Source organism: Oenanthe melanoleuca, chromosome 6, assembly GCF_029582105.1.
Source record: "Oenanthe melanoleuca isolate GR-GAL-2019-014 chromosome 6, OMel1.0, whole genome shotgun sequence".
Classification (NCBI taxonomy): domain Eukaryota; kingdom Metazoa; phylum Chordata; class Aves; order Passeriformes; family Muscicapidae; genus Oenanthe; species Oenanthe melanoleuca.
Genome location: NC_079340.1, coordinates 17,607,569 through 17,633,597, shown reverse-complemented (window position 1 = coordinate 17,633,597; position 26,029 = coordinate 17,607,569). Strand labels below are relative to the sequence as shown.

The 26,029-nt window shown below is 41.8% G+C and overlaps 1 protein-coding gene across 8 annotated transcripts in view; it reads left to right on the top strand.

The window, feature by feature from the left end:
* ARHGAP22 (Rho GTPase activating protein 22) overlaps positions 1–26,029 on the top strand; it is a 123,211-nt gene that overhangs the window by 9,737 nt on the left and 87,445 nt on the right. For 3 of the 8 annotated variants that reach the window (XM_056494601.1, XM_056494602.1, XM_056494600.1), the window contains exons 2-3: positions 5,045–5,244; positions 9,191–9,278. The exons of 1 other annotated variant lie outside the window; for it this stretch is intronic. In XM_056494601.1, coding sequence (XP_056350576.1) covers positions 5,045–5,244; positions 9,191–9,278 — 288 coding nt within the window. Of the gene's footprint in view, positions 1–5,044; positions 5,245–9,190; positions 9,279–12,029; positions 12,268–26,029 lie in introns of those variants that run through there. 4 more of the 8 variants (XM_056494606.1, XM_056494605.1, XM_056494608.1 and 1 more) reach the window with 4 other exon arrangements.

Here is a 26,029-nt window from a genome sequence, read left to right as displayed (position 1 = left end):
GAGATTCTTCTAGTTGCCTATAAATATCTTGTCACCAACCACTACAAATATTCTGCCTTTAATTCTTTTTTTATAGTGTTTCAAGATGCTTAATTCTCAGATTGTGCTGTGGAAGTATCTTGGTTTTGTTTGTGCTTACTGACTCTGGTATCTTAGCAATCAAAGACAAATATGGTTCTGTGATGGACACAGAAAAATCTAAACCAAGTATTTTATTGCTTGCAATGCAGTGAAAGGAAATTCAGTATCTCTTTATAGCCATACTACCTGCATTTCCAATGAGTCCTTTTTATAAGGCCAAATTTGAGTTAAATAAACCAACTGAGAATACTGTTCACAGTATGGGAAGCCTGTTCCCTTTGTGGCTAGTAGTTAAAACAAAGATTATATTAGAAATAATATGTAGTGTCATTGTGTCATCAGACTGTAAGAACACCAGAGCAAAGTGCCTTTATTGTAGGACAGTTTGTTGGCCAAAATCAATTATAATTTCTATATTGATTTTAGCTAACTGCCTATGAAATTTCAAAAGATTACAGCTTTAATTGATATTGAATTGCATTGACATGATTGATTTCCATGTCTGGTTTAAGTAAGTACTTTCTGAGTGCTCAAATCTCTAGTGGTGTTCAGAGCTTGGAGTGGGAGAAGGAGAGGAGAGATTTATAAAAGGCAGGATTGAACTAGGAAAGGGGGGATGGTGTGGATGGGGAAGAGAAGATGTTGTCTCTATTATGTGCATGTTCAGAGTAGAAAAGAGATGTGATGAGAAAACAGGAATGTGGATATAGCTTGGAAGCAGGTCTGAGGAACTCTTGTGTGTGGCACTATGGGTCAGGATTGCTGCCTCTGTAACAAGGGGTTCCATCCAATTTCACCCATCCACTCCTCAGGATAATCCTTGATTTTACTATTAGAGGCATGACAACCAAGTGAGGGGTTTTTGGAGGGGAGCTTATTTTGTGTAGTTTCAGGCATTTGCAAGTGAGTGTTGAGCAGAACTTCACTGCCTTGGCTCATATTCCTGCTCCTGTCTTAATCTGGATATCAGAACTTCGGTGTGCCAGTGTCACTTCCAGTCACAGGAGTAATTTGGAGGTCTGTAACTGTGATTCTTGCCTTCTCTAGTGATTTACCATCCCAAAATGTCTTGACTGGTTAGTGCCACCTGTGGGTCTGCCTGATCTGTTGTCACCTTGCTGTGCTGCCATTGCCTTGTTTCCCTGCCCCAGTGGGTGTGGTGTGGGTCTGTGCCTGGCATTTCACTGCTGCTGTGCTAAACCTTTTCTCTAGGACAGCTGGAATCCTTTCTACATGGATTTCTGATTAGAACTTAGATGTATAACTAAATCAATAATCAGCTGATGACAACGGGAAGGGTGAAACCAGCCTGTGTGGTGTTACTGAAAATGCATTGCTGGATCAGAACTCTAGAGCATGTAAAGTATTTGCTGAGTTGTGAGTCTGATTTATTGATTTGTTTTCTTCCTTATGTTCTGCTGATTCCATAATTCCATTAAATAGATAAGCACAAATAATGTATTTCTACCATTAAGAATCAGGGGCTTGATGTACTGCATCAGATTATCAAAGCAGATATTTTGGTCCCAGTAATCTGAAATAGCTGCTGCTCTAAAGGCAGGCTGTGCTCATCCATAAAAGTTTTCTTCTGACCTCTATGCAATTATTGTATTCTGTGAGGCATGCAATATAAGCATCAATGCTGTTAATAGCCATAAATAATTCCTCTTTCTAAAAATTTCTATCTGATCCATGTTGTTGACTTGCAGATGAAGTTGCTAAGTGTCTCCCTAATGAAATTAACTATTACAGTCACGACCAGAAGCTAAGGAGATGGAAAGCTAAGACAGCATAAAAAATTAACAATCATAGCAATTGACTGAGACATGGTGCTGCATGAAATAAAATAAGAAAAAGATGTGCTTTCTCCAGAGACTGATAATAAAAGCTTTACCTCTTGACTAAAATAAATAATTACCAGGTGAGCTGTACAAATAATATCAAAGGGAGACTGAGGGGAACATACAAGGTAACATTTCAATGTGAGATGTTTGATGTCTTTTGTGAAGTCTGTGTCAATATAGATGGTAGGTTTCCAGTTAAATAAAGCTAATTTATTTTTAGAGGGGGAGGTAAAGTAGCAGAGAGTGTATATAACTACATGCAAGTCAGGAAAACAGGGGGCTGATGATATTTTCATGCTGAAGTTGGAGAGTGCTAAGGTATTTCAGTGTGGAGATGATTTAGGTGCTTACTTTTTTGATAAAAGCAAATTTTTGGGATATTTATTTTTATAATGACATTATTTGTAACATGAATGTAGATTGGAATTTGGAGAGTACCAACCAGGTTACAGTTTGGTCATAGTTGTAAAATGTGGCCTGGGATGAGGCAGAGAAGTTTTATTCAACTCCATTCCTGTGGGTTTCTGCAATAGAGATTTAAATGTGACAGGTGAGTTTTCTTACTGCCTGTGTGTGCAATGTGGTTCTCCACATCCTGGTGGTGATGGGGAGGGGGCCAGGAGCTCTGGTACCTCTGTAACCATCCGCCAGAGGATGCTGTGCTGCCAGAAGGGCTGATACTACAGCCTGAGGATGTTGGCTGTGTGGGGGAAAGTGGTTCTTGATATTTACAGGAATTAAAATACCTGTCTGAGAGAGCTCAGACTGCAGTGAGTGAGTTTAGAGAATATGCCTGGATGCACCAAAGCCTGATTTTAAGTGAAATCTATATTAATTTATTTTTTTTACCATAGTTCTGGCATGTAAAAATAACCAGAATGAAGGAGTACCAGATTACTTAGGAGAATACAAAAGTTGCTGGTAAATTTTACTAATGTAGAACTAATGCCAAATATTAGCTCACATTAAATTCAGCAATGTATTTTAGGCACAAATTAATGGAAGAATAATTCTGAAAAAGCTAGGATGTTGCAGCAGCACCTCTTAAAACATTTCAACTTTTAGATTAGTTTTGAAGTGAAACTGGAAACAAAATCAAAACTTAATTTCTTATAGCACGAAATAGTTATAATTTGAAACCTAACTTCTCCTGATTGAGCCACAAGACAAAAACCTGTTATTCACAGTTTTGTTGAAACCAGTAGGATTTACCTTGGCAGTTCAAATAAATGGGAAAAAAAATCCATACTGCCTGTCAGGGCTTTCATTGAGTCTGAAATTTAACAAAGTGATACCATTTTCTGGCTATTAAACTGGAAGTTTGTTGGGTCAGAATGAGTGCCTGCTGGATGGTTACAGGAGAGGTGAGTGGATCCTCAAGACAGAGTGGAAGGAGGAAGTATACAAAACTGTACAAGTGGAGATGAGCCCTGAGGCGTTTTGGTAATGGAAGGATGTGATCCCACTCAGATCTGCCCTCTGCTGATGGAAGTGTTCAGTGTGTGGATGTGCTGGCTTACAGCTCTTTATAAAGCACAGCAGGATGACCTGGCTGCCAGGTCATGAGGAAGGTCAAAGCAGATTTTATCACAGACACCAACGTGATTTCCTCCTGGCTTACACTGAGGAGGCTCAGAGTTACAGATCTGACCTAAGTCCCTTATCAGCATATCCTTATTTTGCAGTTTGCTCCGTGGAAGTGAAGAAATAGGATCAGTTTTAATGCTGCAGATGTGATTTTTTAAAATTTTTTTTCTTACTTTTTTAAATTCCCCAAACACCACAACATCCACATTATTTTTCTTTCTCTGGCAAATGTTGGCAGTTTCATCACTGTGTGGTGAGGCAACAGGAGCAGAAACCAATCAAGGGAAATCAAGGCTGTGTTTAGTTCTCTGAACCCAAAAGAGACAAAATCAGACAGCACTCTGAGAGGCAGAGGGTTGCCTTGTCTTTCTTGTGATGGTTTGAATTAACTGTGGTGTATCAGGGATACCTGGATAAGAAGCTTGCCTGGTTTTAACTGCAAGTTCAGTGTTTATATGAGACATCAGTGATGCAGATTTACTGGTACTGGGCTGTAAACTCATGCCTTGTTCCAAGTGGGCAGTTATAAATTGTGCTTTAGGTTAGCTGAATGCAGAAAATGGGAAGCAGCAGCAGCAGGATCATATTAGCACTAATGAAGGAAAAATGGCATGAAATATTAAATAACTATTATTATAAGAGTTCATAAACCCAAAGGAAGTAGAGGTGGAAAAGGCCTGTGAGGTCACCTAGCCTATCTATTCTGGAGGGCTGCCTTGCTGCCTGCAATATATAATAATTGTCTTACTCCAGACCAATTCTAAATGCCCAAGCTTTAGTACTCTTATTGCAAGAGAGAAGGAAAGAAAGGGTCATAGATTTTTTTTCTACTTCTTAGACTTTTCTTCATTTTTCTGTTTTTGAAGCCCTTCTTCAGATTTATATGTTGGCTTTTTCCTCTATCTTGTCTTTTTATTTTTTAATTTTGTTTTTCTGCTTCGGTGTCGGAATGCCCTGAAGAGTGAAATTACTTTAATAATTCTGGATAGCTGTGTTATCTCTGTCTTTTGTGTGAATCACAGTCAGTACTTTGAGTGACAATTCTCTTTTTTAATCTTCCTCAGTTTTAAACTTTTTTTCTCTCTCTCCTATGGCAGCAGGATTCCTTGGCTAACCACCCCAAACTGGTAGAGTGTAGAGTGAGAATATTTTTATACTCTCTCCTTTTTTTCTTTGTACCCCTTCATCACACATTTGAATATCCTCATTGGACAAATATCCTGTTAGGAGAGAGCAATATCATTATTCCCATGTGGAAGCCAGTGATGATTTGCCACAAAGATTGGTAATATGAGCAGTGAAACCTCAGTGGAGGTATTGTGTCTCTCTAGACACTCTGGAATGAGCAGTACCAAAAAGGTGATGTTTTTCCTGGTTTTTACTGAACTTGAATGTAGACCCTGAAAAACAAGTGCATGTTGAAAAAGGAAACACGTCAGTCCATATCTGAAAGTGTGGAACAGTTGATTACCCTCTGTAAGTGTTCTCTCTAGCATCTCTTTGTGTCACTAACTCTGTAATTGCCTTTTCAGCCCGGTCAAGGAGTTTGGTGATGGGTGAACAGGTTGGGCCTCCCTCCAGACCATCCTCTCCAAACCCTCAAGAGCGTGTGCTCAAGTGTGGCTGGCTGAAGAAGCAGAGGAGCATCATGAAGAACTGGCAGCAGCGCTGGTTTGTGCTGCGAGGGGATCAGCTCTTCTACTACAAGGATGAAGAGGAGACTAAACCTCAGGTATGGCTAGAGAGCTGTAGGAGTTAATGGTTGTGACTTGTGTGACCACAGCAATGCTTTGATTGACAGCTCATTTCAGTTGTTTTCTGTCCTCAGCAAACCATCCACACTTAGGAGGTTCAAAGGCACTCAGGAGGTTCAAAGATGGTGCAGGGAGGTTTTTCTAGTACAAAACGAGCTGTAGAGCTTGGGAAAAGGTCAGAAGGTGTTTACTTACCCACTAGGGCATGCTGACCTCCAGCTCTTGGTATGGCGAGCTATGAGACTGGAGTTTGACAAGAAGAGCTGTGGGGTTGAGATTACTGAGGCAGGAGTGATTAACCTTGCTTGCTCAGGGGGGACCCATTATCTCCCAACTAATTCATTGTTAGCTGTGAGGTGAACCAGCTGCTTAGAGCTGGATTCTGTGTTGGAGTGTGCAGGTTTTGTTACATGCTGAGAATGGGCTGGGATATGTGTTTTAGTGTGATGGGGAAGGAGTGGGTGTTGTGCTATGGGCTAAAGTTTACAGAGGAGAAGAAGAATTCCTTATTTGTGTTTTTCTAATGCCTGTAAAACTCTCTTACAGCATTTGAGCTAAGGTCTTTCCTAGTTGCTGTAGTGGATTATGCATCATAATTCACAGAGTCATTGTTTTGACTGTCAGGCCTTTAACCAGAGTCATTGAACAGAGGGAACATAATTGAATGAGCCAGACAATGTCCCTGTACTGCTGGCTCCTGATGAGTCAGTACAGCTTTGGAGTGGCAGTCAGCCTGTGTAGTATCATCACCATCCACATGCTCATTATAGGCAATTATTAAACTGCCTGGTGCAGCTGCCTGCTTGACTGTCACACATAAATTTCACTGTAGAGTGAGAATGGAAATTAATATTCCCCCATGGGCTTGACATAAATATGGTAGATGAATGAAGATGTTGACTGCATCTTATATCTTGCACTCTCCTGATCAGGGATTTGGTCCATAATTATGAGAAGTCTGCTGTGTAAAGCCTGGAGAGATTTGAACTTGATGATGTAACTTGATGACCCAGGATGCTGCTAGCAACAGGTGGATTTTTCACTTTCAATCCAGGCACCATATTTTCACATGCAGTGCATGTGGGAGAGCTGGGCACTTCTGAACTGTGCCAGTGAAGGTGATGAGGAAGAAATGGCCTCAGGTATCATGTTGTAAAGGGTTTCCTTAACCCTGACCCTTTTGGGCACAGGGTTGCCATACATTTATCACTGTGGGAAGCCATTTTATATAGGATGATACAGGAATATGTCCTGACTATTCTTATAGGAGCTGCAAATCAGGATTTGCATCTGACTTCAGCTAGGGCTGTATGCATCCCACGGGTGAGATGTACTTTTGGGACTTGTAGACAGCTGCTGCTTGGGATTCTCTGGAATGAAGGGCCAATGGCACAGGTGTGCCCATGCATCTTAGGAAGACAACTGAGACCCTTTGTTTTAGGGAGATCTTTTTTACAGGCCATGGAGATATTTTCACCAGTTGTTATTGATATTAATCCCTAATTTCCTTCAGCCCTAAAGGTATTCATGCTTAATTTAAATCTTTTTGTTTTATTTATTAAACATGGCCTTTAAGCTTGTGTGTAAAAACTAAATCAATAGTTTCACTGAAATTCTCATTGATCTTCCACCTACTTTATTATTTATACATACTCTGGAAGAGAGATATATTGTTGTTTACATGATAAAGTCAAATGAGATTTATGGCATAATGTTTCAAAAGAGAAACATGAAACAACTTTTTTTTTTTAATGGATGTTGCATCACCTATTTGTATGAAAACCTATTCTTTCAGATTCTTAGAGGAAACTGTAGGTCCTTTTCCCTTAATAATATTGTTGAAAAGGAGGAGCTGTAATCCAGTGGCAGGAGAATCACACAGGCTTTCTGGAGTGACAAGGAATTACGGTGTTGTCTAAATGGATGGAGTACTGTTGAAGGTGTGTGTTTTTGTGTGCCACATTTTTGTGTGACAGCTGCAGTTGCACAGCCCACTCCATCAGAGACCAAAGGTTAGAGGGTGGACTTGCAGCCACTGCTTTTCTGCAGAGTTTCCTTTTTTTTTGCCCCCGTGAGGACAGGACTGACCTGCAAAGAGGTTTTAATGCTTCTACTGACTGTCAATAAGTATGGGTTTTTAAAGTAGCTTTGGGCTCGTTTCTATTCCCAGGAAAGGAGAGAGCATGCACCCCTCCCCAATTTCCAGGGGAACATAAGCCACTATGCAACTCTAATTCATTAACTCTTCCTTCAGTATTGACTTGACATGATAAAAGGCTTTAATGCATCTGCAGTGGGCTTGAGTTTTCAAGAATGTATTCTGGCCACTGGACTCTAAAGATGATTATTTATACAATACTTTTTGATACCATTTTGAATAATTTCAGATGCAGCTGCATTTTTGTCAAGTTGCCTTTCCTGTTTTCCACTTATCTCTGGAATGTTTTCAGTTTATCTTCTAATTTTAGTGAACTTCAGAGTCAAATTGCAGGGCAACAGGATTGGGAGATAAGGGTGGTGAAGGCTTATCCTGTGGTGTTGACTTATTTAACCTCAATTTTAAATTTACAACATTCTTGAGAAACCACTCAGCATGGACTTTGCTAGGTGCCCTCCTACACAGTGTCCTTCCACAACCTTACCCTTACATTAAGCAGGGGACAGGAGCTGAGCCCTGACACTGTTAAACAAAACATTTGTAGGAGGATGTATTCCTGAGGAGCAAAGCTGTGGAAGTTGTACTGAATAGTGGCAATGAAAAGTAACACATCTGGCTTCAATGTTTTCTAGAGAAGATTGCAAGATCTTATGATGAGTTGTCTTCTGTTAGTTGAAATTCTTTTTGTCTGTCTCATGAGACACTAATTGTATTGCTCCATTAGATGTGGATCTGGAAGATGGCAAATTGCATAGCTAGAATTTGTTTTGATTACCAATGTTGGATGATCCAGTGTGTCCTGGATCTGGCTGTTGTCAGATTAGTAAACATGCACAGTTATATTCTCATCAGCCAGATATATGTGTGAAACAACATTCTTCATGTTCTGTTCATCAAGAAAAGATCCTTTGGACCCTGTTTGCATTTCAGGGCAGCTCAGTGCAGGAGTAGGAACTGCTGATTTCCCTCTTGATGGCTTCACTCTTGAGGGTCCCAGTTCTTACTGTATTTTGTCTGTCTGATTGTGATATGTCCTGAAGAATGTTGGCTGGAAACCCTCTAAACTATCAGAGATTAAGTGCTTGTTTCACTCATGTTACTGGACAAGAGCTTCCTGTGATGTCTTTTTTCAGCTTTTCCATGGATTAAGAGGATTTTCTTCACTTTGAAGATGCCATGTCACCAGCTATGCAGAATTCCCAAACTGGGATCCATTGTGTTAATTTTGCTTGGGCTCAAAGTGGAAATGAAGCTGAATACTGGCAGCATTTGAACTGGGGAAGGAAAGGGGCTCAGGTATTTTTCTAGAGAAGCTATAGTCTTTTGGATTAAAAAGTTGTCCATTGTCTTGCAAACCTGAATCAGCTGCTCTCTTCCAGCATCTCCCTGGGAACTTCTGCACATTGAGGATCCCTGGAAAACTGGCCATTCTATTCAGATGCATGCTGCAATCAGGAATTCAAGGGTGTAGAAAGAGTAGATGTAATGTGAGATGAAACTTTTGCAGGGGATAATTAGTTATGGAAACCAAGGAGAATCACTTCTGCATGCTCAGAGCAGTGTTATTCCAGAGGAAACAGCCTTTAACCAGCAGTGTCCAGTGTGGATCAGCTCAATGACCAGCTCAAATCTTTTCTTGCTCTGAACTGTGGAAAGGTGTTGGGATCAGTAGATGGGCAGGACTTGAATTTACTATACATTTTATCATATTTTCCTTACCCTTTTAGTGGCCTTTCCTTTTTCACTAATGTTTGTGTCCATTTCAGGGTTTGATCCTACTGCAAGGCAGTCAGGTGAACGAGCTGCCTCCTAATCCTGATGAACCAGGGAAACATCTCTTTGAAATTTCCCCAGGTATGCCACCCTTTTTTTGTGCTTTCACTATAACATCACATCATTCCCATCAGCTGTCACTGATGATAATTGAGTTGCACTGATCACTCCTGAATGTTCTGATACACTGGCAATATTATCTAGTGAGACTTGGCTACGTGGTGTTCTTTGTTCTGGATATAAGTGCTGCTCATTTTCATTTTACAGTAGTTGAGATGCATCATGGTCCTTGACTTTCCTGTTTGGAGTAGCTCTTTGTTTGGAGCACTGTGTGGTCTCTCAAATGGTTGCTTTCTTATGGTTGTTACAGGAGAAACAGGCACAGAACACAGCACAGAATTTATAGAAAAAGGACATGGAGTATCTGGATGCAATTTCTTTCATGTACACTAGCTATTTTGGGAAGCAGGTAGGAGGGCAGACAAAAAGCTTCAAAACACTTTCCTTTTGGAAAATAGATGACCTAGCATGGAAAAGAGGCTGGAATGTTTTCAGGTAGAAAATCTGATGATCTGTCACTGTAGTATTAATGTAAGAATTGCAGTAATTTTAGCTCCCATATAAATACTTGCTGTGGACAGAGTTGGTATCTCTGGGATAGATTTAGAACTAAGTTCCCTATTGCAGTATTGGAGAAATTCCATTCAGTTAATTTAGTTCTGGTTGTATTTGGGAGAGGATCATCCCTGTGCATTGGTTTGGATGCAGTGTATTTTGGAGGCAGTTTCAGGTGCCAGGATCTACAGAGGAAAAAACCTGTTGCACTGCTGCAGAGTTACAGCAGAGGAGTGAGTGAGAGCTGTGGGAGGACTGAGCCAGTTCATCCATATCCCAACATCCATATCCCTGTATGGAGGATTTCCAGGGAAGTGGCATCCATTGTTGGTCTGGATGTGGCATATCTGCACCATTTTGCAAAGATTGTGCCCCATACTGTTGCAGAATATCTGAGGACCTGCCTGCAATGTGCAAGCACTTGGGTTGTTGTGATTGTGACTGGTCCTATGTGTTCTGGCAATGATCTGAAATAATTAACTGAGCCATGGACTGGCTTGATTGGGGTTTCCTGCAGGCTTGAGTTTCTTCTGACTCCAGCTGGTAAAATAACAATTCTGTGCTACTTGTCCAACCTATCAGGTTATATTGCTGTAGCCTTCAAAAAAATTGTCCTAAACTGCAGGGAGCTGTTGCTTCATGTGTGTTGGTAAAGCAGGGCCATGTGGCTAGTTGAAAGGGATTATTTAGAAAGGTGGGGAAAAGTGACACTTGTTAACATGGTTGTGGATCCCAGGATATTTGTGCTCAGCCTGGAGTTTTGACATGGCAAATGTCTGTGTCCCCTGGAAAAATGATTCAATCTTAGTGTACCACTGACTTGTCTGCAAAATGAAGTTATTTTCCATTCCTTAAGCAGCTAAATCCTGTTTGTAGCAAACTTAGTTGCTACGTGGATAGTAAGTATTGAAAAACACTATAAATAGCCAGTTAATACAGAATGTGATTGACTCAGATGTCACTGGAGAATGTGGCCCGAAGAGTTCCCCATTTTGCTCACAGTACATTTATTCTGTGCTGGTTTTGGCATAAATGCCTTTTCTTTTTTTGCATGTGGTCTGAAATGACCGTGTTCTGTGTGGTTGCCAGCCTGCAGAACACCCACATAGTGAACAGCTCTGAAACAGATGCCAGATAGGAAAGGGAGCACAAATGATCTTGCAGGACCCAGATCTTTATTTCCATCTCTGCCCATCTTTCCCTGTGTTGGATGTATGGCCATGATCACATTCCTGCCTAATTGTATTTCATCTATCCCACTATAAAGAGTTTCTATAGGGATGATAAGATTTTTGTTTTAAGTTGTCTTGGCTAAGTTGAGGATTTTGTGAATACAGGTACATTCAATAGCTGTAAGTATAGAATGGGGTTTTACTACCCTAGTAAGCATCAGAGTTTTGACTAACAAAATTAAGAATGGAATGTAACATTCCTCAAATGTACCTATAGCTGATACCAGCTTATTTGACAGAGAGGCTGAGATCTGAGAAATGTATAAAGAGCTCCAGTCTGTGTACCAGTTATCTCCAAAACCCTGTTTTGTGATTAATAGCTGAGGTGTTCAGTGTCTTTGTTGTGAAACTGCTGCTGAGATCCTGCCACCTTTCCTCTGCTGCAGGCTGTGTTAAGTTTGGCAGTGGGAGCAGTTCCCTCAGTGCAGGGACTAGAGTAACAGCATGTCCTGTGCTGTAACAGAGCATGTATTGATTTTCTGCTGAGTAACAAGAACTAATGATGGGCATTGTGTATTATTCATGTTTCATCAAGTTCATTTCTAAGCTGTATAGGGCAACTGGGAGAAGGGTTAACTCAGGACATGAGGCTGCAGAACAGTTCTACAGTCAAACCAGTGTTAGATCTGGTGACAGGACTCCCTGAAATATATTCTCCATATTCCTTTTTGGGGAAGCTGTAAATTTCTGGACCCCTTTTGAATCCATTCATCATAGCTAGAAGTTCAGAGTGGAATGGTGGGGTAAGCCATGGGTGCAAGCTGCTCTCATACTCCAGTGCACATTAGCAGGTGGTGGGGGATGTTTTTGTAAAGTTATGAGGGTAGTATGAGGTCAGGTGCAAATGTTGTACCATTTGGGGAAATAATTCCACAGCAGCTGGTATTTATGGATGAAATGATCTATGTTGCTTGGGAGAGGAGTCCAAATCTGGCAACAAAAGCAGCATCCACTGTTGCCAGGGGCAACAGAACAGCTTAGTGTTGACCTGGGGTTACAGTGCAGTTTGGAGTGGTGTGATGCAGCTTGTAAGAAGCCACAGGGATTAAGCTCTGAGAAAGCCTTAAGGAATGTTGATGACTTAAGTGCTCCTGAAGTCTCACCTTTTAGGAAACTGGTGCTTTAATGACTTGTGGCAGGTGGTCTGCCTCGTTTCATTCCCCAGTCTTTGCAGCACTATGAGATGCTCAAGTTCTTCTGCAGACAGAGAATTTCCTGATACAGTAAGGTTTTTAGAATCAAGGAGGGGTGTGGTAAAAAGGTTCAGGAGGTACTCATGATACACACCTTGATATCTCCTCACCAATGATGATAGATAGTTCCTGTTTCTTGCCACAGGGCTTTCTGCCAAGGTGGACAGTGACAGCTCTTAGCTGAGGCTTTCTGTGAGAATAAGAGTGCAGTTTTGTAAAGAATTTTTCGTTGGAAACAGCTGCTGGATGGGTTGATCTTGTTTCCATATATTTAATAATATCTTTCATTTCAGCTCTTATGACTGAAAAAAAATCTGAAACCAGGTGGCCTTCACATCAATTCAGCAGAGGTGGTGAAAGCCACACCTTCAGGTTGTTTTTTGTGCTCCAGTTGAGTTAGTACCAGCCCTCTCTGTAGTGAAGCAGTTCAGTCATCTTCATAATTGTTACCTTGGTCTTTTAGCCAGAGCAAGGATCACTGCCTATACTTGATTTACATGTCAAAGGTTATTGTCAAAACTTTAGAAGTCAGTTCTCTATGGTGTGCTTTTTGAGTCATTATAAAGACTTAATTCAATATAGGCAACTTACCCTTACAAAAGAGATTTACATTGAATACAGAATCCTTCAAAGATGGATTAGTGACTGCATTGTGCCAGAAGTTAGACTGGGGCAAAATAAAATGCCTTGTGCAGAAATTATGTGCAGGGTTTATGGAGAAGCTACTTCACTTTGGTTGTGCTCAAGAAGGAAAATCAAGAAAGGCAGAATACTAAGGTAAGAGTGCTAATTCTTACAGGAACAGTAATTGCTGTCTCCTTGCTCTGTAGGAGTCCATTTGTGTTGTTGACAGTGTCTGACAGAGAAGTTGGAGTGGCAGCTTGTTTGTCTTGTACCAGTAGGTGGAATGATGCCCACAGAGCAGTCTGATCTGTGGTACACTTGTGCATCCCAGGTGATTGACACCAATTAAGCTATTTTTGTGGCCTTTTTATCTCAGTTCCTGTTGAGATGGTGTGTAATTAAAATACCTGGAGGAGAAATTAGAAATTCATACATTGAAAATCATTCCGTGTTCTCTATTATTCAATGCAAATTGCAATTCTAATTAACAGCAGGATCCTGAGTTTGCCATTGGTAATTAAGTTTTCTCCTGAAGTCTACATCTGAAAACTGACTGTGCATATCTGAATATGTGATGATGTTGATATTTGAGAGATATATTTAGATTTCTGTGCTTTGGCATCCACCATATTGACTAGGGAAATGGAGGCAAAATAAAATAATTTTGGGTCCTACTAGAAAGTTTAAGAAGTGTAGCTGCAGCAGTGCATTCTGGAAACTCTCAGGAAGAGAGAGCTGTGGATTTTACCATGTCCATGGCATTACATTGAAAAAGAAGATTGGTGGTCTTGGTTTTGCAGATCTGCCAGATCTGTGTTTATTACTTCTAGATGTCTGGAGCATGGCTGAAAGCATGTAGTTATATGTCACTAAAAAAACATAACTGTCTCTTGGAATACGAGATAGACCTAAAACATAAAATATCTATTTTAAATTGTCTTTCCAAAGGAGTGCCCAGAATGATAAAATTGTATCCTTTCTTTGCAGTCATAGTCTCAAAACTGTTTTGTATTATTACCTTTTATCTTTGGTCGAGATCTTTAAGGTAATGATGTTTTAGCACTGATATGATGACGTGTACACCTGCTTGGCTTTTCCCAGCTGCAGTATCTTTCTATGCTCTGGTGCAGTTTCAGTTTCCCCAGCCATGTATCCTGATTTCTGTGCCTGGGGAGGGCAGGAGCATTGCTCTCTGCTCTGCTGCTCTGTGCTGAGCACTAGATGGTGCTGGCTCTTTCCAGCTGCTGCCTGACTCCTGCTGTGATGATGGCACATGTCTTGATCCCTGGAGCAGGAGCTCATCCTCTCAGAGGAAACTGGCTGCTCTGTTTTGTGCATTCATGTCTCCTCAAAGCCAATCAGCAAGCCAGAGTTCCCTAACAACGTCTTTGCCCTGCCTGTGGAGCCAACACTGTGCTCTGTAGGCAGGATACAGTATTAAATACATTTCTGCACATTTGCTCAGTGGGTTAGAATGTGGTGCTAATGATGCCAAGGTTGTGGGCTTGATGCCCATATGGGTCATTCACTTAAAATCTGGGCTTGGTGATCTCTGTGGGTCCCTTCCAACTCAGACCATTCTGTGATTCTGTAATATTCTCTATAGAACACACTCCATGTATTCACAATATACAGCTGATGTCTCAGATGCCAAAATCAACACTTTAAAAACACTCAAGTTCAAATTGTTTACCTATTTGATTCTTCTTTTGATCTTAAAACTCATATAAGAATAGAACATGTTCTGTATAGACACAAACAGTAGTGACTGGGTGGGGAAGTCACTTGGATGTAGGTCTCCACTGTTTCAGGTTAACATACTGACCCAGGGCTTATGGGCCATTTAGTGACATCTGTCTGTCTTCTCTCCTCCTATTCTGAGCCTGCTAAACTCATTTTTCAAAATATGTATCTTGAAAATTTTGGTATTTTAATGAATTGGCATTTTCCAAAAGGTACTGACTGCCTTCCTTGGGATTACTCCTGTCCTAATTCTACTGAGATTCTTTTATTGAACTGAAAATATAGTTTTCATGGCCTGTTCAGACCTTGATAGCTTCCTTTACGTGTCCTTCCTTCTGTGTCAACAGAAGTATCAATCAGCTGCCAGTATTTCTAGGCTTGTTTTACAAATGGATTCAAGTTGATGAGCTGTTACCTGAGTAAGTTAGCAGAGGCCCTTATTTCCCTTGTGCAGGTAAATGCTAGCAGCTCAAATCTTCTGCAAGCAAGGCTCCTCTGCTTACTGATTTTCTGATCTGTACTTTCCCTGCATGCTTGTCTGCATCATGCCACTGAATTCTTATGAAAAGAGAATGTGGAAAAAAAGGTCTGACCTCTGCTCTCAATTCATGTACCCTTGCTGATTTCAACAGTGTTGTGCTCAATCCCAGGCTGTGTCCCTGCAGCTTGACCAGTCCACTTCTGCCTGCTTAAGGTGATGACTCATTCAGGTGAAGGTCTTCAGACTGCATCCAGAGCTTTGTGCAGAAAGGTTGGTAGGCTCCTCTTTCCCCCTGAGGGCTATGAGGCCCTCTGATAGTTAAGAATGTTTTGGCTCACCTTACTTATCAGTTTAAAACATCTTGAAGGGCATCAGGAGGCACCTGCAGCCTGTAAATTGCTTTTTGCTTTGTTTTCTTTTTCCCCCTAGCATACGCAATGCCCAAGGCTTATGTTTGTATTTGGCAGGTAATGATCCTGCTTCATGAAATAAACAAGATCCTGCCTTTGTTTTATTAGAAGCGTTTGATCCACTCCAAGTTGTGCTGTCTCCATCCCTCTGGGATGCTCTGGGAACGTGGGCAGTTGAAAGCAGGACTGGAAATGGGCTGCAATAGCATACATGTGTTCTGCTGCCCTGGGATTTGTATTCCAGAGAAGTTCTGCATTTGATCCCTGATCAGTAGCACCTAGCTGTCTTTAAGGCACGTGCTGGCTTTCAACAAGAATGATGGTTTTTAAAACTCCAGTTGCAATTGCATAAGGCCTGCTGTGAGAGGAGCATGAGACTTAAGAAGTCTCATGAATAGGGCTTTCTGCTAGTGCAGATCATTAAAATGTAACCTCTGACTGGTTTTGAGCAATGTTCCTTTACCCACTGTATTCCTGAAAGACAAATATAGCATTTTATATAGGTTGCCCTTTGGGTGTGGAAATATGGCTTTGTAATGTGATGGCACATTGTAGTGGAAATGTACAAGGCAGCATTTGATCCCCTCAGGTTGATTTTTCAGTGCAAATTAGATAAGATTTTAAATACTTCCTGCTGAGACCTTCCAGAGTGAGTTCTGCTATTGAATATTCTGCCTTGAGGATAATATATTAAGTCCTAAGGCATGTGTAGTTAGTAGAGGGATTTTTTTTAAATACTCTGATGCAAGTACAGCTTTGTTACATAAGGATATGCTTATCAAACTATCAGCATGATCAGTTATGTAGTGCCATCTCTGTATTTATTGCTAGTTTGTCAGAAATCAAGTCTTCAGTGACATTTTACAGCTTCTGTGCTCTGTTGCTGCTGTTATGGGTTTTGTTCAGCCCCAGGAACAGCTGTGTTCCCATTTGCAATAACAGTGGGTGAATTCTGCACAAGATTCATGCAATGCCTGGGATCTCTGAGGCTAATAAAATAGTCTATTAAGTTAGTTACAATGAAGTAAAATAAGATACATGATGTATGGTAATGTCAGAGCACACACTAAATTCTAGCAGAAGTGAAATAAAGACAGGAGGAAAAGGCCTCAAGCTGTGCCAGGTGAGGTTCAGGGCAGACATTAGGAAGAATTTATTCATGAAAGTGTTGCCAAGCCTTGGAACAGGCTGCCCAGGGACGTGGTGAGGCCACTGTCCCTGGAAGTGTTCAAGAAAAGACTGGATATGGCACTTAATGCTGTGGTTTAGTGACATTGTGATGTTCAGTCACAGGCTGGGCTCAGTCTTGGAGGTCTTTTCCAGCCCTAATGACTCTGGGATTCTGTGCTATGACACTGACAATCCTGTAAGGCAGCACCCTCATGCTTTGGAGGTACTGTTAGCACTGAACCTTAACTGCTCAGTAGGGTCCACTGACCTGGAAATAGCACATGGAAGTCATTCTGGGAAGGAAAGGTAAAAAACAAAAACACAGGTCCTTTTTACAAGGCCCACAGAAAGTCTGTAGGGGAAAGAGAGATGCAGCTGATAATGTGCTAGCCCAGGACCCAAGAGAGAATATAACTGAGAAACTGCTGTCTGGGGTGCTTGTGAATGCACCAGTACCAGTCTGAAGGGCAGCTGGCCCACTGTGAACACCTGTGAGAGAGGTTCACAGGCAAAGCCCCTCTGTGCTTGTCTGAAATGCTTTTGGGATAATCAGTGTGCTATCAGTGACAACCTGCTTGCTCTGGGCTTTTTGAACTTCGTAGTGAGGAGGAAACATGACAAGGTTCTATTGCCTATGGTGGAACACTTAAGCCTTACACCCAGCCTAAGAACATGCAGGGGGGGTTTTGTTTGTTTTTGTTTGGGGTTTTTTTGTGGTTTGTTCTTTTTTGGGGGGGTGTTTTTTTTTACTGGGAGTGGTTCTCCCTGTGCTAGTTATCCAGGTATAGTTTCACTGTGGGGAATGCATGAGTGCTGAGTGTGGCTAAACTGTGTTGCATTTACCAGCATTCCAACAACTTTATTCCCTAAAGTTCTTGATAAGCTTCAGAGTGTCTCTACAGTACTCATCACAGGGGCTCTGATCAAGGTACCTTCTCTAAAGGCAGTGGGGTCAGGACTGTGGTCTGTATAGTGTAGTACATTCTGATGAGCTTAATGTTCCTAATTTTTTTTTCAAGCACTCTAATTGAAATTAACGTGATTTCTTTCATTAGGAAGCCAAAGTTCAGGTTGTTGGCCATTACAGAGCTTTTCCTTTGACAGACTTTTTAAATGTTTACATTGCTGAAGTTTGTGTCTTCTGTGTCTGTTCTACCAGGTGCACAGGCCTGTAAAAAAAACAACATTCTTTCAAAGTCTGCCTTTGAATCTCAGCCAGAGTTCATTGCTCATCTAAGTGAAGTCCACTTAAGATGCTGACACCCACGTTTCCATGAGTTATCAAAGATGTTCTGTACCATCCTGGACTCCTAAAGCACTGTTATTAGTTCTGGGATTTGTTTTTAACCACCAGCTGTCAGACAGACATGAAAACTTGGGGGAAGCAGCAGGAGGAATTTGAGATAACAAAGAAAAGAGCTGTGAAATCAGAAGTACACAGTGTCAAAAGGGAGTGTGTGTAAGCCAATAGGGAAAGACTTACAACCAACTATTTATTATTTGCATTGAGGGATAATTGTGCTAACTGTGGTGCTTCCCTGAATTTTGGGCTGTGTATTTTACTGTGAAGATTTATAAGCACTCTGGCAACTGCTAACTTGAGAGATGAAGAGCCTTGTCTACATTATTAATTCCGTTCCAATATAACTGTGTCAAAAGAAAGCCAGTACTGGCATAATAGTGTAATGAGGAGAAAGATTACTTTTATTAACACAAAGAGAAGTGTCTGCAAAGATCACTATTGTGTGGGAATCCTTCTGCTCCACAGAGACTGTAAAGGCTCTGCTTTTATAGCATGTGGTTTGTGTATGAATCAGAGACTCAGAATGATGCCTTCTGGAAGGGTTCAGCAGAAGATATTTTCCAGATTAAATTAATTCTGGTCCACTTTGAGTGGACAGACCAGGCTTCAGCTGCCTGTTTCTGTTTTTTATAGATCTTGGGCACAGATCTTTAGTGTCATGTGTTGCTAATACTCTAGAACAGGAAAGTAGACCTCCTACCTTTTGTTAGCTCTGTGACCCAAACACAACACAGCAGAGAATGGAGGGAGTTAGTACAAATGCAAATATTGTGCTTATGATCATGCTTGATAAGAAAAATATTATCACCTCAGCCCTGGTTCTGAAGGTGGTGGAAGTCTGTGGAAGGTGTCATCATGATGACTGTGGGCCTGTAGGGTGACTGTCTTACTGAAGGGGATACATGAGGATTGAGGAGGACCAGTGAGGAGAAATGCAGTGTTCTCCCTTAGTGGTGTTTTGAGGTTACAGCTGTTTTCTCTTGGAAAGCACAGTTTTGCCTTCAGTTTTAATGTCAACATCAGCACAAGGATCTGCTTTGGTCCTGGTAACTTCAATGAAAATACTAAGCTACACATAAGGAGTTATTTCTTAATCACCTTCAGCAAGACATCCTTGGCTATAGGACTCCAAATATTTTTTATCAAGCTCAGACCTTTATGCCATTAGCTTTAAGTTCTGCAGTCAGTGAGGATTTGGCTCTCTGAGCCAAAGGAGATCCTCCCCTCTCTCCTAGGAGCAAGGATTCTTTGAAGTTAGTAAGTGCAAGAGCTTGCATACATTAATAGGAGGCTGTCTGCTCTCTGTGTACACTGGGATCTGCTAGGAAAGGGCTTAAAGTGCTCAGGGCAGCAAGATGCCTTCAGGTATTTGCAGTAAAACTGATTCTTACAATCTGTGTGCTTAGCTGATCTTCCCCTTTGTGCTCTAAGCTGGTGTGAGCTGTTCAAGAGCAGCTGTGGATCCATGGCAGTGCCAGGCAGGAATTGCTGATGTTAACCAGTGTGCCCACCTGGAGCTGTGCTGGCACTGCAGCCAACACTGCCCTTCTACAGCCAAAAATGGAGCAGTCACAGTGTCAGCTTTTCTTCATTTGTTGATGCTTGCACCTAAAATTCTTTCAATTTTTTGAGTTCATCAGAATTCAAGGAATTCCTCTTTGCACTTCACAAGTCCTTTAGGCTGCACAGTCATTATTTGAAGGAAAAACAAAGAAGGTGGGTAGACACGTGGCTCTCCTAAAACATGGCCTTTAATATGAAAAAATGTCCAAATACCCATGAAAATTATTGTTATAGGAGTGTCATGTGGTTCAACTGAATTTCCATTGGAATTACAGTGACTGGAGGGAGAAGAGAAAGCAATGGATGTAGTTAAATCAGAACTTCTTATAAACTAGTATCTTTTGACTCTTTCTGGACTGGAAATTCTTTAATAGGACAAAGCCAGATGTTTTGAAATGTTATTCCTGATAGAAGAGGTGTCTTTCAATTCTTCCTTTTTTATTCTTTTTTAAAGCTTGTGAGCCTTTTCTTAACAGAGCTGTGCTGCATTGTAAACTTAATCTAACCTGGTTAGCAGGAATGTGTTTTAGATCACTTGGGACAAGGCAACCTGTGAATACAAAATGTGAACTTTCATGCTGTCTCTCCTGCAATCTGATGATATATCTACATTGAAATAATGTTTTCTGTGCTTATGTCTTCTGTGAAGAATGGATGAGCTATAAATGGTTCCTTTAAACAATGAAGGTCTAATTCTTCTCTCAGCAGGTTATTCTTCAGAGTCTTAGGAGCCCAGAGAACTGGAGTTTTCAAAAACATTTCCTTTGCAGTTTATATTAAGCATACCAGAAGTGTGTATTTGGAGGGCAGGGGAGGATGAAGACTGGGATTTGAAAGAGTGAGGATGGTTTAAATTACTCTGCTCTCACAGGAAAAAAGCCTTAGGGGAGATAGCATGTCACTTTATTAATAAATACTAGGCTAGAAAATTCACTTTGTAGTTTCAGGCTCTTATAAGAAATGCAGTAGGTCTTTAAGGGAGTTAGAGTATTAAGATATTTATGAACTAAGACTGGTTGTAATGTACTCTTACACCTCTGTTATTACATTGCCAGAATAGTCTTTTCTTTCTTCTGAGTACAATGACTATTGGGAAATCTGAAGAGAGTCATAGAGTGTTCTTACTGTGGCCTGGCAAGCCACTTCTACTTGTTTCACCATGTATTTTGGAAATTCTGGGAATAACCCATGCTGAGTCTGACTTAAAAAGTAAACTTTTCATTTTACAAAGGCTTTAACTTTTGAAGAGGAAGTCTATAATTTTCCCTGATTTACAAATTATTTGATTGATTTGGGGAGATAACAGTATAACTAATTTTACAGATCAAACAAAACAAGCTTTTATTGGCCAAGCTGGAAAACACTAGCACATTCTTCTGAATTTTGAGCATGGGTGTTAGTATAAATGGTGAGCTTTTCATGAGTGCACATTTCATACTGGCTGGCTTAGATCCATTCTCTATGAAGCCCAGTTAACCTATTTAATAGTAATGATGCAAGCTGGTGTTGAAATTTGTGTTCTTCAAGACAAGTTTGTGCCTTTTGGGAGCAGGGAATGTGAGGAAAATCCCCAAAGCTGTGTAATCCTGGCCTTATGTGTAAAAAAGCTTCCAAAATGAATGCTTGCCCAGTTCTAGAGATGTAACTCTGACATCACAAAACCCATCTGTCTCCTAGTAAAGGAATGATTAATAAATACCTTCAGCCACTAGTACTCTGTCATGTCTGGAATGATTCATTGAACTGGAATAACATATTCCTCTTCTATCCTGCAATTTTAAAAAATATACTTGGTTAGAGTGTTTTTTCCCCCAGAATAAAAGTGGCTGGCTTAACTAAAACTGAAATCTTTACCTCTGGCATCCAGATATTTAGCATTGTCCAGAAATATAAAGGTTTATTATTCACACAGTGTTTAGCAGCTGGCTTTTCTTTTCAGTGGCAGGCAATACACTACTGCATTTCTTAAGAAATGAGAGGGAATGTAAACTTCAAATCAAGAATTTCAGATGCTTTGGATGGCTTTCTGAAAGCTGTCAGTATTGGCTTATTTTATTGCTGACCTTCACTGTAATTTTTGCCATCTGGAGCAAAAGTGAGAGAAGGACTAAGTGTTCTTCAGCTCTGTTTTGCATAGCAGTGCTTTTGGGTAATGTCACACTATGTCCACATGGTAAGGATATCAGAGGCTCTGCCTTCCTCTTGCAATGAATGCATCTGAAGATTGTTATTTTAAATACATGGTGATAGTTATGGCACTAAATGACTCTCAGCTATTTTCATCTGGGACCATTTAATTCCTTTAAGTGATGTCACATAATCAAAAAGTAAGACAAACTTTTGGTCAGTTTTCTAAATCTTTAGTGAAAATAAGGAGAGTTTAAAACTGTAATGTTTCAGTAATAGAAATGAAAAGAAAAAAAATCTTGCTTTGTTGAAGCTGTCAGTTTGTCTGAACCAAGCATGTGTGCCTAACCCCTCATCAGCCTCCATCTGTCCATGTGAAGTGATGTGAGTAATAGCTCTAAAACTTCTTAAATACTCAAATTTCTGTAATTTCTAGGTAGTCTGGGGGGTACTCTGATATACATCTAGTACCTTTCCCCATGGAGCAGACTTGGCTGCCAGGCTGGAATAGCAGAGGAGGGTGCTTTCTCCATCCCTTGTATCTACCACGCTCTGACAGTGCCATTAGTAAACACTTTGGCTTTTTCAGACCTTGGAAAACAGAAAACCTCCCCCTGCTGGGTGCTGGGGCTGCCTGGGTTTGCTTTAAAATGAAATGGAGGCGCGTTGCCAGGAGATTGCCCAGCCCCTCAAGCAGGTGGTTTACGAGCTCTTCCCTGGGATCAGATCACCCTCCAGCCAAGAAGAAAGGGAGAATCTGCTGCTTTACAAGGGCAAGGGAGCACTTTGCACAAGAGATGGATTTCCAAACAGCTGTCAGCTATTGGCACAGTCTGATGAGTTCAGAGGCTCAACAAAACAACTGAAATGAATTCTCACGCATCAATCCAAGAGGAACAAGTTGGTACCAGCAAAGCCAGAATACTGGGTTTCCTTCAGTGCTCTTGCAGGAATATCTTCAATTTCCTCTAGGATATTTTGTGATGGTGGGAAAGCTTTCCTGCCCTGTCCATCTTCTATCCTGTGTGGGATTTGGTTTTGTTTTGGTTTTTTTGTGCTAACTAATGAATGCTCATACTCTGGGATTGCTCAAGTGTGCAGTTAACAGCTGAATACTCTACAGAAGGACCTCTCTATAGAACATTATTGTAGTCTTTTTTTTTTTTTTTTTTTTTTTCTTAATGGTGGGAGAGCTGGTAGACATCTACCCTTTAGGTTATTCATTTTGTCTCCCTGAAGAAACTTTAGTTCAAGCTCAAGAGGCTGAGATACATACTGGGAGCTGGAGCTGCAGATTGTCATCAGGTCTTGGATTCAGGCTGTTTCTGGTTTTTTTAACTATATGGAAAGATGTAGCTCCTTGTTATTACCGCCCCCACCCTTAAACCTCTGTTTGTCTGGCTTTCTCCCCTCCCACCCAAACTGTAATTTTTGTGCATTGCATGCTGCTATCAAAGAGTGTATTCTTCTGCAGTGTCCAGCCTGGAAAAGACTTGATCATTCATTTGCTTTCTTGTGACATCCAGCTCTTGGTCCCAGCTTTGCAGAGGCAGCTGGTTTGCCCGTGAGTTGGTGGATAAAACAAACTGTGACTGCTGCAGTGCTTGGGGCATTGCTGCACCTGGGCAGTGGGGCTCCAATGAGCAGGGTCCCAGAGTGATCAGAGATCCAGCAAACATCTGTTCTAGGGATGTCGTTCTTTCCTTGCTGCCCCAAAACAAAACGCTTACCTTGTCATTGTGGCCGGTGACTCAGGTTAATGCAATTAAAAGTGTGTAAACAAACCTGAAAATTGCTCGAGCAGCGCTGACCTTTGCAAGAATGCAAGGTCCCTGCAACACTCAGTATCTCTGTGGAGACTCAGCTATATGGTGAAGTGTTTACTCTTGTGGGGGTGTGTGATGTGGGGGGGATACCGTATGACCGTGCTCTGTCCTGAGAGAACTTTGAAATAGCTTTTTTTGGTATGTTTCTAAGCACACTGAAGGTTTATGCCGGGTGTCTGCTGCCCTCTGGCCATCTGAGCGCCTCTCGCATAAAGCAGGCTCCGGTGCCTCTCACCCTTCCGAGGGGCGGCCAGAATTAACAAGCGGCGCGGCTGCAGGGGCAGGGAGCCGTGAAGGGCTGAGCTCTGCCGGGAGGCGGCTGGAACAGGGGCGGGGGCTGCGGGGCACCGGGCTGCCCTGCCCTGCCCTGCCCGCTCCGGGATGCTGCGGGACCGACCTGGGGGCACCTGCCATGGGGCTGTGCTCCTGCAAGGGCTGCCCCGAGGAGCGCACAGGTAACTCCTTCCCTGGGATGTGCCGGGTGTAACTCATTCCTGTCCCATTCATGGGATGTGCCGGGGCAGAGGCAGCTCATTCCCCGGGATGTGCCGGGAGCTCTTTCTCCGGGTGTAACTCATTCCCCGGGATGTGCCGGGAGCTCTTTCCCCGTGTGTGCCGGGTGTAACTCACTCATTCCCCGGGATGTGCCGGGAGCTCTTTCCCCGTGTGTGCCGGGTGTAACTCACTCATTTCCCGGGATGTGCTGGGAGCTCTGTCCCCGTGTGTAACTCATTCCCCGTGTGCTGTTTCCCCGGGTGTAATTCATTCCTCGGGCTGTGCCGGGAGCTGTTTCTCCGGATGTAACTCACTCATTCCCTGGGATGTGCCGGGAGTTTTTCCCCGAGTGCAACTCACTTATTCCCCGGGATGTGTCGGGAGCTGTTTCCCCGGGTGTAACTCACTCATTCCCCGGGATGTGCTGGGAGCTGTTTCCCCGGGTGTAACTCATTCCCCGGGATGTGCCGGGAGCTCTTCCCCAGGTGTAACTCATTCCCCGGGATGTGCCGGGAGCTGTTTCCCCGGGTGTAACTCATTCCCCGGGATGTGCCGGGAGCTCTTTCCCCGGGTGTAACTCATTCCCCGGGATGTGCCGGGAGCTGTTTCCCCGGGATGTGCCGGGAGAGCGGACTCGGGAGCCTCCTGCGGGACAGGGACAGGGAACGAGCCCCTTCTCTGTGCACAGCACTCAGTCCCTGCACCACTGTGGAGGTGCCACCACTTCTTCCGTGATTCTAAACCCTTAAAAACTGTCTCAGTATGATCTTACGCTTTAAACACAATCCTCTTTTTCTCCACTAACAAGGAAAATTTGATGGGAGGGAAACTGGTTGTTTCTTTTCAGAGGGGCTTTTATGGTGGCAGTGGCATTAGCTGACAATCTTTCCTCATCTGCTCTGTGTAGTGAAGGACTTCGGTATTTTCTGAAGGGTCGAGCTCGCAGTGGTCTAGAAGAAACTGCTTTAGGAGGCAGAGATTGTATCCAAGCCACTAAAAGCTATTGTAATTCTCCTGAGGATTTTCAGTGACTTTCAGGGTGGCTCCTGCATGGGTTTATGTTTTGGGACAGCCTCTGACATTCTGTCTGTTTTAGGAAAATTTGTAATTGATATTCAAGAGCTGTAAGAATAGATGTTGTGTGAGCCCAAGGAGAAGTGTAGTTTCCTAAGCAGAAAGCAGTCTCATATAATAACAGTGTTCAAAAACGTTGCCATGCTTGGAGTTTGTAAAATAAAGGCTTGAGTATTTTGACTTTTTGACAGCTGAAAATAATTCTCTCTTACTAATCAAATCCTCTGAAGTTAGATTCTTGATAAAACAGGCAGGGAAATTGCTTCCTTTGAACTTTGGAAGAAACACCCTTAATAGTCACTATGCTAGAAGAATGATTCAGAAAATGGTAGAAATTTAGCACATGTGCTCTAGTTTTGAGATAAGGGGAAAATAAACACATTAGTGGAAATTTGGTGAGTGTGAGGCTGCTTTCTATATCACAGCTGCATCAGGGTAAAATTTATAAATGAAGGTAAGCTTCATAAAGCTAAAGGTGGCAGTATAAATGCTACAGGAAAAGTGTGCTGATCTGAAGTAAAATAACTATCAGTTATCCTAGAAGCATAAACACTGAAATAAACATTCCCTGTCAGGAATAGAGAAGACCAGGTAAAGGTATATCTAGTCTTTCAATTATTATTGAGTTGATCATGCCCAGATTGTCAGTGTGGCACCTGATGAATGGATCTGAATTTCCTTCTAAAGACAGGATAAGGAGAAAAAAAAAAATGAGTAAAACACCCCTGAATTTTGGATTTGGAATACTGTGGGATTTTTCATATGCTTCTGGTTTTAATCTGTTGAGGATGGGGAGGCTCAGATTGGGTGTTATCAAAAAACATTTGTCCTAGTTCTGGCATGAATCCAGTCACCTCATTCACTTGAGTGAAATTGTATTTATCTTCTTCGGGAAGAGCTTCTACAAACAATGGGTGTTTCAGCTAGCATATTGCATTCAGGCTTCAGAGAACAAAGTATGTTTGTGTCAGAATTG